Source organism: Mauremys reevesii, linkage group 10, assembly GCF_016161935.1.
Source record: "Mauremys reevesii isolate NIE-2019 linkage group 10, ASM1616193v1, whole genome shotgun sequence".
NCBI lineage: Eukaryota > Metazoa > Chordata > Testudines > Geoemydidae > Mauremys > Mauremys reevesii.
Genome location: NC_052632.1, coordinates 32,076,965 through 32,092,994, shown reverse-complemented (window position 1 = coordinate 32,092,994; position 16,030 = coordinate 32,076,965). Strand labels below are relative to the sequence as shown.

General features: G+C 40.7%; 1 protein-coding gene across 2 annotated transcripts in view; it reads left to right on the top strand.

Annotated features, from left to right (window-relative positions):
• The first annotated feature begins 3,877 nt into the window (after positions 1-3,877).
• The window catches only part of VPS13C (vacuolar protein sorting 13 homolog C), a 192,156-nt gene continuing 180,003 nt past the window's right edge, over positions 3,878-16,030 (top strand). The window contains exons 1-5 of one of the 2 annotated variants that reach the window (XM_039491026.1): positions 3,878-4,083; positions 7,935-7,978; positions 12,072-12,114; positions 13,040-13,135; positions 15,420-15,521. In XM_039491026.1, coding sequence (XP_039346960.1) covers positions 3,984-4,083; positions 7,935-7,978; positions 12,072-12,114; positions 13,040-13,135; positions 15,420-15,521 — 385 coding nt within the window. In that variant the 5' untranslated portion in view covers positions 3,878-3,983. The remainder of the gene's footprint in view (positions 4,084-7,934; positions 7,979-12,071; positions 12,115-13,039; positions 13,136-15,419; positions 15,522-16,030) is intronic. The other variant, XM_039491025.1, reaches the window with a different exon arrangement.

Genomic DNA, 16,030 nt, shown 5'->3' with positions numbered 1-16,030 from the left:
GAGGCGCAGAGCTGCTTCCATTAGCAGCAGCTTCAACCTGTGGTCCCTCTCTTTTCTCATGCGGGGGCAAAAACTCCTACAGATCTTACACCTGTCCATTTGATAGGACTCCCCCAGGCACTTTAGAAAACCTGTGTGTGGGTTGCCCTTGAGCATAGGCTTTTGGCAAACCCCACCTGGTTTAAACCCTGGGTCCAAGGCATACCCCAGGCTCGGGAGAGGGAAGTGGAAATGGGGAGTGGGTGGAGGAGAACACCCCTTAGTATCCCAAGTTCAGATACCTAAACTAACTATAAAACAACGTTTTAAAAAACTTGTCTTTTAACTATTTACAGAGAGACTATGCTAGAGGATCGCTTGTGAAGACGGAAGACGAAATGCTCCAACGACCGTCACTGGTGGTAACAAGGAACTGGAGAGGCGGCGGGTTGGCAGGGCCCTATATGCGGCACCATGAAGGCGCGACTCCAGGGGGCTCCACAGCAGACCCAAGGGGTAATGGTAGGGGAAAAACCTTCTGGCGACTGTGCATGTCGTGTGTGTACACACACCTAATTGGAATCAATATGAGCAAGCACTTGAAGAAGAACTGTGCTCCAGGACTAGGAGGAGGGATTATAAACCCTTCTATGAAGTGATGTGGAGCCAATATGCTTTGGTGAAACACAAGAGTGTAGCAAATCAACCCAGAGCCCCCTTCTGAAGACAATGAGGGGGCTGAATGCACACAGCAAGGGACATGTACTCCTTAAAGGGACCATTGTTTTTTCTTTCTCCTGCTGGCCTACCCACTTCTGAGACTGAAGAGGCCACTTAATACAAGTAGACAGTAACTGCCCTTCCATTTATGCTTTCATATTGCTCTTATGTATATTCTATAGGTGGGGCAGGTACTGAAGTTTGTTAAGGTTGTCAAACACTAAGACAGTTTTCAAATCACTTATAATTTTACCAGATTTAAACTGTTCAGGCTCAAAGTACCCATATGGTGTGTCTGCTTTAGGCTGAAATGTTTTTGAGTTTCCTCAAAAATAAACAAACCAAAACAGATCAGCAGTTTCCAGGAATGAAATTAGGGGAAAAATGCTGTTATATTCCTCTTAATGAATAGGTTGCAAGTTTTTGCTTTATTTATTTTTTGGAAGCTCCAGGTTCTCCATGATTTGGAACAAAGACTTAAAATTCAGATGGGGGCTTGCCCTGGTTTCAGGGATGTGTCTTTGGCACTCCCTGCAAAGATCTGGCCAAGTTGTAAACCTTCTAAAAATCTGTTTGAACAGGCTCAGTAGTGACTCATTGAAGTTTTACTGCTAAATTTCTCAGAACAGTTTGTCTGCACTGAGCATACTCCAACCCAGGGTTGCAGCCACTGACTAGGACTTTATTTGAAATAGCTGCTTCTGGCTGCTATAAGATGGATACAGAAATTGACAACTGCTGGACTGTTTCTCCGATGCTCTCAGTTCCTTCTCCATATTCCTTATGGACATTCAGTCAGTGTGGAGGAGGAAGCTACCTCAGCTGAAGGAGAGAGGGACAAGAGTTAGTATTGGGTTGGTGGTGGGGTAGATGGGACAAGGAGCCAGGGACACAAAAAATGGAACTGCCCGGATAAAGAGAGTGGGAGGTGAGGTGAAACAGGGGCTGAACAACTCAGATTGGTGAAGCAGCTGAAGGGCATGGAACAGGGTTGCCTGAGCACTAGTAGGAGAAGAGACAGTGCAGGACGAGGAGGAGGAGTTGTGGGGAATGGGGACTGGCTAGACAAGGAGACCAGAGAGGAGGGTCCATGTGTAAAAGAGGAGGGCTGGGGAGGAGCACTGAGGGGAGACTAGAACTGGCCGGGAAATGGGTCTGGAAGAGGGGCAAGAAGCCCCTGGAGATGAGGAAGACTGGGACAGGTTCAAAGGGACTGGGCAAAAGGGGTCACACTTGCAGGCAACAGGGGAGAAAAGAGCATGCCTACTAGCACATGCTCCTCTCCAGAGCCTGGAACTGAACCCAGTATTCCAGTGTCTCACATTCCTCTGCTGTCAGCAAATATCTGTGAAACTCAATGGAGACATGTGTTATCCTTCTCTATGATGGCTCAAGTAGAGAATGATGGCCTACCACTGCTGTTAGCTCCATTAGCTCGAGTCAATAGTTTGTATGATGACTCTAAAGCTTCCAGCCCTGTTGATGAACCACATGGATATCATATACCTCTATGTGATGGAATTAGTTTTTTTCAGTTTTTTTTAAACCTAGCAAATTACACACACACAAAAAATCCACCCTGAGCTGCTTTGTATGGTTCACATTCATTCATAATTCTCCCTCACCAACAAATCTCTCATACCTACCTTTAAGTTTATAAGTAAGTCAACTAATAATGATTAATAGAGGTGCAACGGAGGAGATGTATATATTTTTAAAAAATCAAATGCAAGTAATAGGGTCTGACCAATCTTCACCCTGACCACTTGCCTGGTACATTGTATCTTTGTCCCATCCTTCATCGTTTTTAAAACTGTTGGTGCTTTGGGGCAGGGTTGGTTTCCTTCAGTATGCCTGAACACATACAGGGAGTTAATGTAATATAACCGATAGTAAAGGGGTATGACAGAGTGCTGAGTTTGGAGTACCTAAAGTGCAGCAACATCATGGCTCGTGGCTGAACTGCTGTATGAACAAGGAGTAGGTGCGCCACCTGCAGTCATAAAATCTGCCATTCTGTGTCCCTAGAGTCTTCAGTGAAAATGCGTTTAGATTTCATGGTGGAAGATGAATACACATTATTTTCCACAAAAGCTGCGATAGGGTCATAAGAAATTTTCCGTGTTTGTAGATGGATCCTATATATGATGACCATTTGTGTATTTTAAGGAATGTTCCTTATTTGGTGCCTAATCTGGGCTCATGAGTTAAAAATTTGGTTCTAAGCAGTAACCATGCAGAGCTACATAGAGTGTGATGCCAAGGTGTGAACTGGAACCATAAATGAAGTACTGTAAGATGGTGTGTCTGAAATATGTTTTCTCCCCACATTATTCATACATTTGTCCTCAACCTCCTTGAAATGTGCAACCCGTGTATCTGCATTAGAGGGGGCAGCCAGTGAGGTGACCACCCTCTGTCTTTGCAGAAGGGGCTTTGTTTACAGAATCTGACCCCCATTGGTTTGACACAAACAATACCGCCAATCAGCAAGGGATGAGCAGAGCTGCTGAAATTGACAGGCTGCCTTAACACAGGGACACCTCAAGGCGCTCACCCTCACTGCTGGGGAGTGGGATGACTCTGTCCTGCGCCTGCCAGTGAGCTCTCTGCGAGCTAAGGCTGTGGGGGGGGGGTCCCGTGCTCTGAACACCCCTAGCCCTACTGCAGCCTTTCCTCCGCTCCAAGCCTAGGGTGACCAGATGTCCCAATTTTATAGGGACAGACCCAATATTTGGGTCTTTTTCTTATAAAGGCTCCTATTCCCGCCCCCCCTCCCGATTTTTCACATTTGCTGTCTGGTCACCCTAGCCAAGCCCCACAAACCTCCCGTCTGGGGGAGCGAGGTGTGGGGGCCGCGCTCCTCCCAGCGTCAGGGCAGGAGACCCCCCCCATTAGGGGGCAGCCCATTACCCCGCCGTGCAGCGGAGCTCCCTGAGCCGTGCGCATTACCGAGGCTGCGCTGGGATGGTTGCGGGGAGCGGGGCCACAGGGGGGCCCCGGTCTGGTTGTCGGGCGGGAGGGGCCGTGTATGGGGGGGCTCGCAGGAGGGGGCGGGTCCCCACCCTGTGCGGACCGGCCAGGCTCGCGCGTGGCCTCGCCACGCTGTGAGTGACAGGGCGGTGGGAGGCTGACAGCCGGTTCCACGGCGCAGTCACGCGCTGGCTGCGGCGAGGACCCGCCCCCTCCAGTCACATGACAGCAGGGCGCTGTCGGGGGCGTGGCAGGTTTCCGTCCTGTGGGCCCCCCCGGTTGACCCCGAGGGTGCGCCCGTGCCCGCCGCCATGGTGCTGGAGTCGGTGGTGGCGGACCTGCTCAACCGCTTCCTGGGCGACTACGTGGAGAACCTCAACAAGTCTCAGCTCAAGCTGGGCATCTGGGGGGGTAAGCGCGGGGCGGTGCCTGAGACCCCAGCCCTGCCCGGGATGCTGCCCCCGGCTTGGTTCCGCCCCCAGCGCCGCCCGCACGGGCTCCGACCGTTAACCCCCCCGCCCCAGCGCCGGGCCTGTGGCCGCGCTGGACAGCGCCCGAGGCAGGGCTCCTGCTCTGTCCCCCGGGGTGCCGGGTTCCTGGGGCGGGGTGCAGCCAGCGCCCCAGGTGTCCCCGGCTCTGCCGAGCCCCGGGAGCTCGGTGTTTGCAAATGGGGAGGGGGGTGATAGGGGAGGAGAAGTTGGGGGTGCCTGGTTTTTGCATGTCCTCCCCCCGGGTGGGGGCTGGATATGGGTGCAGGGTGTAGAGAGGAATTCAGAATCGTTCTCCCCCTATCGGCCCCTGCTGCGAGGGGAAGTTAACATTGTAGGTGAGATACAGCGGCCAGATACCGGAAGTCTCGTAAAAAACCACAAACCACAAAGCAAATCCTGGTTCAGAAGGTAGCTTTTGCATTAGCCGTGTTAGTCTGGTTCTGTAGAAGCAGCAAAGAATCCTGTGGCACCTTATAGACTAACAGACGTTTTGCAGCATGAGCTTTCGTGGGTGAATACCCACTTCATCGGTCTACATGCATCCGACGAAGTGGGTATTCACCCACGAAAGCTCATGCTCCAATACGTCTGTTAGTCTATAAGGTGCCACAGGATTCTTTGCTGCTTTTGCAGTGTGTTGTTTGCTTTGTTGGGCTGGTCTGAAGCAAGAAGCTGACCGAGAGGCGGGACCATGAGGTCATTAGGCCAACAAGCAAAACAAGTACTTCTTTAAATCAGCTAGTCTGGGGAGCATTAAAGGAACTGTGTTGTGTTGGCAGAAAAAAAGTGGTGTGTGTGTGTGTGTGTGTGTGTATATATATATGCATATGTATATATGCATATGTTGCAATGGCTGGGAGATAGGGGAGCTCTGAGTTGCTGAGCAGCACCTGATATTTTTGTGGACAGTACTGTTGACAGTAACTTGGTACTAGAGGAACTGAACATTTTAAAACATTATCGTAATAATATCGGAAATACTTGTCACTCTGTCTGGCTTGTCTCATGACAGTGAGTGCCTACCTCAGGGCAGACACTCCAGACTAGTGATATGTTCTCTAATTAGACATCATGGAGCAAGTAACTCCTAAAGTATTACAATAGTCTTATAATGGAGTCATAGACAGTCCCCTTAGACAGTCCAGTCTATCTTGCTGCCCAGGTAAGATGGACTATGTGATAAATGCTCACTTATACCAGAAGTCACAAATATTCCCAATTATACCCCGTCCCAAGAGACCAGTCACTTACCCAGGTCAATTTGCATCCTAGCTCTCTCACAATGCTGTTGTAGCCAAGATTATAGTAAACTAACTAATGGTTTATTAGCTAAGAAAAGGGAATGAGAGTTATTGAGAGGTTAAAGGAGGTAGTGCCTCACCTGTATGTATATTTCTATCTATATAATTTCAAAAGGTAGCAGATTTATTAAACTGCCAGTTTCCCAAAAGTCATTAGGGCATTTGGAGTAACTTTGGGGATCTTCATCTTCTCAGTAGGTTGTTCTGCCATGTTAAAATCCAAGCAGTCCAGAGATGAAATTTTTCCTTGTGTCCATATTTACAGCTTATCAAAGAAACCAGCTGACAGTAACAATTTTCACATAGGTCTTTTCTTCACTGTGCAGAGGGAGGGGGAAGGAATGCATTTAAAGGGTTTGGCCCTTGATCTCGTGCAATGGATCATTTGTGTTTAATTAACAGGATTTATCATCATCTTGTGAGAGACCATTAGTTGCATTACGCAAGGTTTCTTTCTGGTTTGATGAGTTATTTAGTTATAGCGGTATATACAATGTAAATGTTTGCTGTTACATTCTAACAGGATATAGATAAGTGAAAACGATGCCTGCAGAATCCCATTAGTTTTCATGAAGTTAAATACCACATACATTCCTATATATGTAACAGTCACTTTGATCTATATTAATAAACAAGTGAGTTTGCTTGGCTCCCAGCTGTGAGTTTCAGTTCTCATCTGATTCCTATGCCTTGCCCAGAGCTGGCACTTGGCTTACCAGCATCACATAACTCATCCTCTGTGTTTATTTCTGTGCTTATACTATGTGTGGTGCTTTATTGGGCCAATAAAATGGATGGAACTCCTTCTGTAAGGAGTTTAATACTTTTTAAAAAGTCTTAGCAACGTTAAAGGGATAATTCTCCTCTTTCTCCTCCCCCTTTTTTGCTTTACTGCACACTTTCCTCCCTTGTTGCAGTGGTAAGTGGTGTACGCTTGCAAACTTACTGATTACTAAAGGCATATTTGTTGTAAGCCATGCATATAAATACAGCACAGGGAAGCTGGTTATGTATGTTTCCATCATTATTATGTAATCCTTTGAGCCTCTGTCAAGGTTTCCTCCCCCACTCTGAACTTTAGAATACAAATGTGGGGACCTGCATGGACACTCTTAAGCTTAATTTACTAGCTTAGATCTGGTAACCCTGCCGCCAGCCAGAAGTCAGTGTCTGGCACACTCCCTGTCCCCCCAAAACCTTCCCTGGGGAACACAGATCCAAACCCTTTAGATCTTAACACAAGGAGAAATTAACCATTCCCCCCTCCTTTTCCCCCAGACTTGTCCCTCTGTGGGTTGCCTTGAGAGGCTTCGCACAGATCCAAACTCCTTGGATCTTAAAACAAAGAGGAATTAACCATCCCCCCTCCTTTTTCCCCCCTACCAACTCCTGGTGAATCCAGACCCAATTCCCTGGATTTTAAAACAAAGAAAAATCAATCAGGTTCTTAAAAAGAAAATTTTTACCTTTTCTTTCTTTAATTAAAAGCTATCTCTTTAAAATCAGAATGGAAAATGCTTTACAGGGTACTTAAATTAGATAGCCAGAGAAACCCCCTCTAGCCTCAGGTTCAAAGTTACAGCAAACAGAGGTAAAAATCCTTCCAGCAAAAGAAACATTTACAGGTTGAGAAAACAAACAGAAGACTAACACGCCTTCCTGGCTAGGTACTTACAAATTTGAAACATGAGACTGATTCAGAAAGATTTGGAGAGCCTGGATTGACATCTGGTCCCTCTCAGTCCCGAGAACGAACAACCCCCAAAACAAAGAACACAAACAAAGACTTACCTCCACCAAGATTAGAAAGTATCTTGTCCCCTTATTGGTCCTCTGGTCAGGTGTCAGCCAGGTTTACTGAGCTTCTTAACCCTTTACAGGTAAAAGAGACATTAACCCTTAACTATCTGTTTATGACAGCCTCCAACTCTTTCATTTGGGAATGACACTTTAATTCTGATGCCTCAGGCAAGTGGAGTATGAATAGCAACAAGTGTTTAAAATCTAGCAATTTTTAAAATAAGTTTACAATAGTTGCAGGAACTAATCTGCCCCAGGATGCACATGCAAATGTTTGTAATTTTTTTTTTTACAATTGATATATTTTTGTTAAATATGTTTCTTTTCCTATTGTTCAAAGACCCAGTAAAACAAGCGACACCAAGAGACTATGTAGGTGATTTAGTGTAACTAACAACACATACTTTGTTCATTTGACAGCACTGAGTAAACAAACAGAAAAAATACTAATAGTAAGAGAAAAATATGTTATCTTTTAAAACAAAAATAGTAAAACACACACACAAACCCCTATCACATTTTGCAATACTTAATTTCTCCAGGGGTATGAGAGTTATTGATGTTCCCTCACCCCCATCTCAGAAAAAATGCCTCTTCCTATTTTGTTAAATAATACTGTAGTCCTACTTATTTACAGGAGTATTGATAATTTTAATCTTCTGCTTTGTAGGTAACGTGGCACTTGATAACTTGCAGATAAAAGAGAATGCACTGGTAAGTATCTTAATATAATCAGTTGCTGTTTAGAATGCTTTTTAATGGGTTGCAATGACCAAGCTCTATGGTATAAAACTAATGACTTAGGAATTTGATTTTTATAATCTTTATTATTCAGATTTGAGTTCTGGTGCAACAATAATACATAGAAGCTTGAAAGGATAAGAAAAAAAAGATTTCAGTCTCACCTTCCAGCATCCCTACCCTTCACATTTTGAATGGTATTGCCATACCTTTTTTGAAGATGATTTAAAACAAATTGCACTTGTAGACTACTCTTACCACCTTGTTGTAAATTCTTATTCCCATTCCATAACAAATTAATATAATGAACTACTTTATTTTGACTTCTACAGTCATTTCATTTTGAATAGTTAAAACCCAAGCTTTTATCCTGCATGTGGATCTGCAAGGGTGGGTCCTTGTGCCTGTGCTGACTCCAAACAATTTCTATAACTGGGCAAATATTTGGACCAGCTTTACTTGGTAGGTGTTCTGACAGATATTTATGTAGTACTGAGAGAATCCTACTGCAGTATCTATAATATGCCTCTAGCAATGTTCCGCTAAAGATAATAATAACCTACCTAAAGTATTGAGAAAACACTTCAGGTGCTTTCTGTATCACCCTGACAGAGTAACTAGCTTTTCTCTTTTGGCATGAATAGGGACTGGCCACTTGAGTAGGTGTTGCGCATGTTGCTGAAGCAGCTGGGCTGGTCAGTTTAGCTTCTGCCTTTGCAAGTGGGCAGCTTTTCCATTATTGGATTTGATATAGAGGCCTAGGAAAACTTGTAGTAACTAGTAAAGCACGTTATTGCTCTTTGGAAATTTCTGTAGCCATAGGTTTTATTGTACTTAGGAAAATAACACTGAAATCATCTCTTTCCTAGCTGAAGGAGGCTATCTTGCTGTTGTGCTCTATTACTGCTAGAAATGCCAGTCAAATACATAAAAATAAAAAATGTTTTGTTACAGACAAAAAGAGATTTAAATGTTTAAGAAAATGTTACTTATGATCTGTTTGGAAATTATTACTCTTAATCACCTACCTACTTTGGGATCTTTAATATGTTTTAAAACTGATAAATTCTGAGAGTTTCAATTCAAGGACCACGTCAAAACTGCTATTTGAAAAATAGCATGTTTTAGTCCTGTTGGCCTTCTGCTCTGCCTGTAACCTCTACCTAATGCTCTCTTGACTAGTACTATTTGAAATACGAGCCCAATAGACCGTACTTGGGCCTGCCTGCGGTAATCTGTATTGTCAGAAATGGATTGTATTTAATTAATTTATTTGATTTTGTATGCAGTAGGGTAATAACAATGGAATAATCATTCTCCAGTATTAATGTAATCTGTGTGGAACTTATCTGTTCTAGATGTAATACTTAGATTAGATGTAACATATTTGCTTATCATTTGGTTTCTGTCATACTTTAGGTTGGTCATTTCATGTAATAAAATTACCAGTACTACAAAGTGTTATTCTGCCTTGACTCAGCAGAGAGCAGATATTCCATTCCACTTGCTTTCAAGAGACTCAACAGATCCTGCATGTAATAGAGCCCTTATGCTATCTTTTGGGTTCTTCTTTAGTGTATTTACAGTACATGATCATGGTTAAACAGAACTTCTGCTTTACAGTTCGTGTACTGACATAAGTGTTCCCAAGGCAAGATGTGTTGTCATGTAATTAGTAACAAAATAAGGGCTGAAAGAGAAGTAAGACAAATTAAAGAGAACTAAAAGTAAGCACTGCTTTAATGAAGTTGGTAGTATGAGTACAGTACCTTTAGGCTTTATGGTGGATCTGAGCAATAGTAAATGAGAGGTTTCTAAAGGTAGGTATTGGAAATGAAGGTTAGGTAGGAACTGCATGTTCAATTATAGGACTGTAGATCAGTGAAACAGGTATTTTAAAGCTTGTCCCTTTTAATTATAGCTACAAATGTAAGTATTTGAAATAAAAATAGCAATAAGAAAAAAGAGAGTGGGAAGAGAGGAGACTAACAGTGGCATTACAATAGGAAAGTGGAACACTGCCAGCACAAACACAATACCAAACACAGGATGATAGCTTCCTGTATGGTGAGAAAAAAATGAGTAATGTGTGTAATTAACTTTATTCACTCATGCTCCTTTTCATATATTAAAAATAAGATTTTTTTTATGAAAAATAAAGCTGACTAAAGCTTCAAATTGAGCATTCTGAACAGATGACTTATAATATGCAACTTACTTAGGAAAGAATGACCACTCAGAAGAGAGGGATAAACTTTAAAAGCACAGTGTATAGGAAGTCCACACATTGTCCTATGGGACTTCAAGTACACAGTGAATTAATATGTAAATATAACATAAAGGAATTAAAATATTCCAGACCTTCTGATTGCTTTTTAAACAGATGAAATAAGAATGAGTTGCGCTAGATTTCTGTCAGTGGTCAATTTAAAAATGTTATTGACTCTTCTTCGCAATAATCAAAACAGAGCTTTTGTTCACTGCTATTTATTGACACTGATATTTAATTTTCCATTCTATCTTTTTATCTATTCAAGAAATTGAGGTTTTTTTCCCCCTCATTTAATGGGCTGTTAGAGGGATGAGTTTTATCTTAATTTTGGACCCATAGTGATTTCAATAAGAAACAATTAACATCTTGCCTTTGTTTACACCAAATACAAGTTGGTAAGTTTTAAATCAGAGACTTTATTTCTTGATTGGGGATGAAGCTACTTCTTCAGGGAGTTTTTCTGCTTTTTCTTACCAAATTGTAAAGGGAACCAGGGTTCTAGCATCTGTCTTCTAGTCAGCGGGGAGAGGTGGCTAACATCTGTCTCCTTGGTCGAGATGTTTGATTGCTTGTATTTAATCTTTGAGATTAAGAATACCCCTCGGGCTCCTGAATCTAGCAATTGATATGATTAATTAAAAAAGCATCAGAGTAGTAAGGAGTTTCAGAGATTAATTGGGAAGTGAAAGAAACCCCATGTCAGTTAAGACATGCCCCAAAGTTGGCAAATACTTCTTTTAATGTAGAAAAATGTGAGACTGTAGACTTGAAGAAGATGTATTCTGTTTGAGAGTAGTTAAAATGAATTTGAATGATTATGATTAAATCTTTCTTCTTTTGGTCCCTCTATTAAGTGGTGTTGGTATTTGTTTCACTGTCTACTTTGTAGATTAGATTCTTGATTGTGTTTAATAAACTGTCCTGATTGCACAGGAGTAGTATCTTCCTTGTATGGGTTTATAGGTCTAATCTGTCCTTGATACTTGTCAGGGAGTCTTGTGTAGAACTTGTCTTTGCTATATTAATAATATTACACCTAGCTCTTATTTAGTGATTTTCATCAGTAGATCTCAAAACACTTCATGATGTATTTATCCTAAAATATGCCTATTAGGTAAGGAAGTGCTTTTTCTCCCCATTTTACTGATGGGGCACTGAGGAACAGAGAGCCACTTAGGTGACTTGTCCAAGGTTGAGCAGGAAGCCTGGGGGAGTAGGGACCTGAACCTGGGTCTTGCAAGTCCTAGGTTAGTGCCCTAACCACTGGAAAGTTGAGGAAAATATTTTTCTTGCCTTTTTAAATACCACAGAATATAAGACAATGGTAATTTTTCTTGTGTGAATAGTGGAGGTTTTGGGTAAATAGTGAAATCTGTGGGTATCACAGATTTATACAATACATTCTTTAATACCTCAATTTCATTAATAGAGACTATTTTATAATCAGGTTCCTGTCAGTCTGATTATTTTCTAAGCTATGTGGTGTCAACTTTACAGAAGAAAATTTCACTATAAACTTATTGTGTAACTTTTTATACAATACGTTTATTTAGAACTTAAATAACTTCTTTAGATCATGATCTTGTAAGCTGATCCATGTGGGTACAGGGATCTGCCCCCCTGAATCAGTGTATAAGATTAGGGCTTTAGTGTATGGAGGTTGCTCATTCAGCTTCTGAAAATCAGTGCTAAGATTGCAAGAATACCTGGGGTGCTACAGCAGAATGAGGTGATCCTAAAAGTAGATTATAGCTCTGAAATTTAATGGGTATACTGTTACTTTTCTCTCTACAGAGTGAACTGGATGTGCCTTTTAAAGTAAAGGTTGGGCAAATAGGTAAGTAAATACTTCTTACTACACAAGCTGGGATAATCTAAGCGTTCACTCTGAAGAGAGAGTTAAAGTGTAAGTCTTAATGCTGAACTGTCTTGCTCTCAACTTGCCTTATCCTTTAGAGTTCCCTTAAACTGATCTTTGAGTGCTTGATTTCCAAGACTGACTTGCTGTGTGAATGTCTTAACATTGATTCCATAGCAATGTTGAAATCTTGCCTGAATGACAATAAAATCCTGTTCTAGCATACTTCTGCATGTCATTCCTGAAAAACCTGTCAGTAGGGATCTTGCTAGCAGATATGTGGGGTCAAACTTGAGAACTGGTGTGGACAAGCTGAATATGAAAATGTTTTTGTTTTTTTCATATACATTAGGTACATTATTCCTGGTAGTGGTTGCCAGTATATTAACACTGTGCTGCAATAAAGAACCCACTGCAGCAATATATGCCTTGGTAATGGTCCCACCCTCTGATATGGAGGTGTTTGAACCTGAATGCAGATCTTTAATGTTTCATTTATTTTTTTCATATGTTCTTATCGCTTAAATAGTTTTAAAAAATTGTTCCCAGGCCCAAGGTATTACAGCATTGTCTGTCTGTTTCTGAGTAACCCCCTACCCACCCCAATTTTAGTCCCTTTTTAGTAGTTGCCACTGCTTACATAGCTCAGAGGGGTATTGAGGCATTTGGGGCTCTGGAAAAGTGAAGGAATGTACTTCTCAGAAGTTGTCAAAACTAGAAGTGCTCATGTGCCACTGAGGTAACCAAAAGTGAACATCTGCTAAATGCCTGCTTTATCTTACAGTATCAGTAATATTTTTCAGTGTTTGAAATTTAGTGCAAACTAAATTAAGCTCTAGGCTTATTCAGTTTTTTGCTTTGTAGCATAAGGAGCTGAATGTGTACTGTATTTTGGTCTGTTTAGATAAGCTTACTCTGAAGATTCCTTGGAAGAATCTGTATGGTGAGGCAGTGGTTGCAACTCTAGAAGGCTTATATCTGCTCATTGTTCCTGGAGCAAGTAAGTGATGTCATCAAATCATAGTGAAATAGAATAATTCATGGTGCAAGAGAAGTAAAACTACTACTATCTGATGATGCTATATGGATAAGTACAAAATGGAACGGTTAAGTAATGTAAGTTAGTTTCCAGAGAGAAACATTATTAGAATACTTTATTTTTAGCCCAATACTGTTAAGTGAAGAAACTTGTTGCTTTTACAGACTGCCTTGTCCCTACATTTTTCCCTATCCTTTTGTTTACTTGTGAACCAAAAACCCTCTTAAACTTGCTTATTCTATCTTCTGTAGGTTTTGTCCAGAATGGGCTGATTTTTCAGGCTGTAGACTTAGGTTACATCTACACTAGAAGCACTAGAGCAGTGCAGCTACACCGCTGTAGCGCTTCTGGTGAAGACGTTTTAATCTGACAGGCGAGAGCTCTGCCATCAGCTTAATTATTCTGTCTTCCACATGAGGCAGTGGCTATGTCAGCGGGAGAAGCTCTGTGTACACTGGTGCGTAGGTCAGTATAACTTACATTGCTCATAGGCGTGGATTATTCATACCCCTGAGCGACATAAGTTATACTGAAGTAAGTTGTAATGTAGACAAGGGCTATGCATTTATCATTTTACAGGAAACCCTTGTCTAATTTCTAACCATTGGAAATGGTAAGTGTCTTGATCTTGCTTTTTTTCTATGAGGACGTGGTTAATTTCCATGATCCTTAGCTACATTAGTGGTCTTATGAAACTTAATTTCTGATCTTGACAGGAAAATCAGTAAATTCCTAGATCCTTAAATGCTGGTTTAATAGAACTTATAACCTGCACTGTCTAATTTTTTACCAGCTGCATTTCAATGGAAGAATTTTAATTCTCTTAAATCATAACTGTCTCATTGATTTCATAAACCTACTAGGTGCAACTTGTAAGATCAGTAAGTTTGTCAGTTCCATTATCCTTACATTTCTCATAGAACTTTAGAAGCTCTATGATTTAGTGGGTCTGGTGCATGAAGAACTCAAAAGAAATAGAAATAGCTGTGTTTGATGGCACATGGATCTTGTATCTTAGAGATTCATATGAGTTGCCAATTCTGCAGGCTTCTGAGTGGAACTTAAGTCAGAGTATTGAGAAGGACTTGTGGACCTTGTGAAGTCCACCAGCTATGTTGCATAGTGAAAGACCTGTGAGCCATTGAAAGAAGGATTCACAGAGGTTGAATTTTGTTGTCTTGTTTGTTGCGCTTCAAAATGCGATAAATAAGTTTGGAAAGATTAGCTTTTTACCATAAACGCTGAAAAACGTTGATTTTTCTCTATACACACAGAAGCTGACGAAAAAGCATGTCCATCAGTGATAATTGAAATTTATAAGTTGGCAAAATAACAAAAATGCTCTTGAGAAATTCTTAGTTTGATTTAAGCATATTTACTTAGTATTGTTTGACATGTGATATTGACAAATTTGTGGTTTAACAGTTTCAATTTTTTGAATCTCAACATCTACAGTCATTAAATAATTGTCTGACCCCTCCATTGTCTGATGCCCCTTCATAATTTCACGCAACTGTGAAAATGTATATAGATAAACATAGAAAAAAAGTTCAAAACCCATAACTTTGTGCAACTTTAAACATTTATAATGATAATCTAAAATATGCCTACAGAAAATTGATATCCATCAAAATTAAATTAAAAATATCTAATTCTGACAAGCTTCTTCATAAAACCTGAGATGAATAATTTGGTGCTGATGATAATTCTTCTCTTTTCAGAAGATTTTGCAAAACAGATAAATCTGGTCATGGAGGATTTCAGCTATTATAACACTTGTGCAACATATTTATTTAAAAGGTCCACAGCTATAGACAGGTAAAAGTGGGTCTGAAGGCCCACCCTTGTAAGAGTCCTTGAGGGAATCTATAATGTGGCCATCTTATTTTGACACCTGGCTCAAGTAACATCTTTGAAATTTGTAAGCTCCCTGTATAACTCTTAGGGCTTGTCTACGCACACATCTAGTCCTGTTTCAAAGAGGACAAGGTCAAAGCGTGTTAACAGTTAGTCCATGGCAAGTTAGTGTAGGGTAGATTCATGCCCCAGCTTGCCGTGACCTAAATGTTTGTGTAGACAAGCCTTTGGGTATCTTGTAAGCTGCGTATTAGTGAGTATTAGATATAAATTAATTAAATCATAATTAATATTTTGTATTATGAGTTTATATTGGTATGCTTTTCTTTAATTTGGATAGTTGTATGTTGAATTAAACATGAAATCTCTCCTAATTTTTGTCTTCTAGGCATTAAATATGATGTGGAGAAGGAAGAAAAATGCTTGCAGGATAATAAGCAAAAAGAGCTATCAAGAATTGAAGAAGCTCTGCAAAAATCAGCAGAGAAAGGTACTATATGTGTACAAAATTAATTAAAAGTTTTGGGGACTTAGACAGTACTATAGAAGTAAGAGAAACCTTACTCTATGACTGACTTCACAAGTGGTACAGCTCAACATTTTAATTTACTGATGTAATTTTCATGCTTTTAAAAACAATAATTTCTGTAAAACTTAAAGTAAGAGATGTAATCCTGCGTGTTTACTCTCCAGTTACTTATTTTGTAACTTCCATTAGAAATGTGAAATTGAGTATCTGATATACCATATATGCCTTACCTCAAACAATAGCAAAAATGTAGATCTTGATGCAGCTGTAGAATGACAGCCTGTTTGTTATCAAATATGTTTTAGCTGTGGATGTTGGTATATGAACATATGTTTTGGAAATTCTTGCAAGCTGAGTTTTGTTAAGGGTAAGGAAATATTGAGCCTACTGGAAACTGGTAACTTGGTGAAAAATGCTGTAATTTTGGTGCTATAATAAGTAAAGTTATATTTGCAGTTTTTAATGTTAAA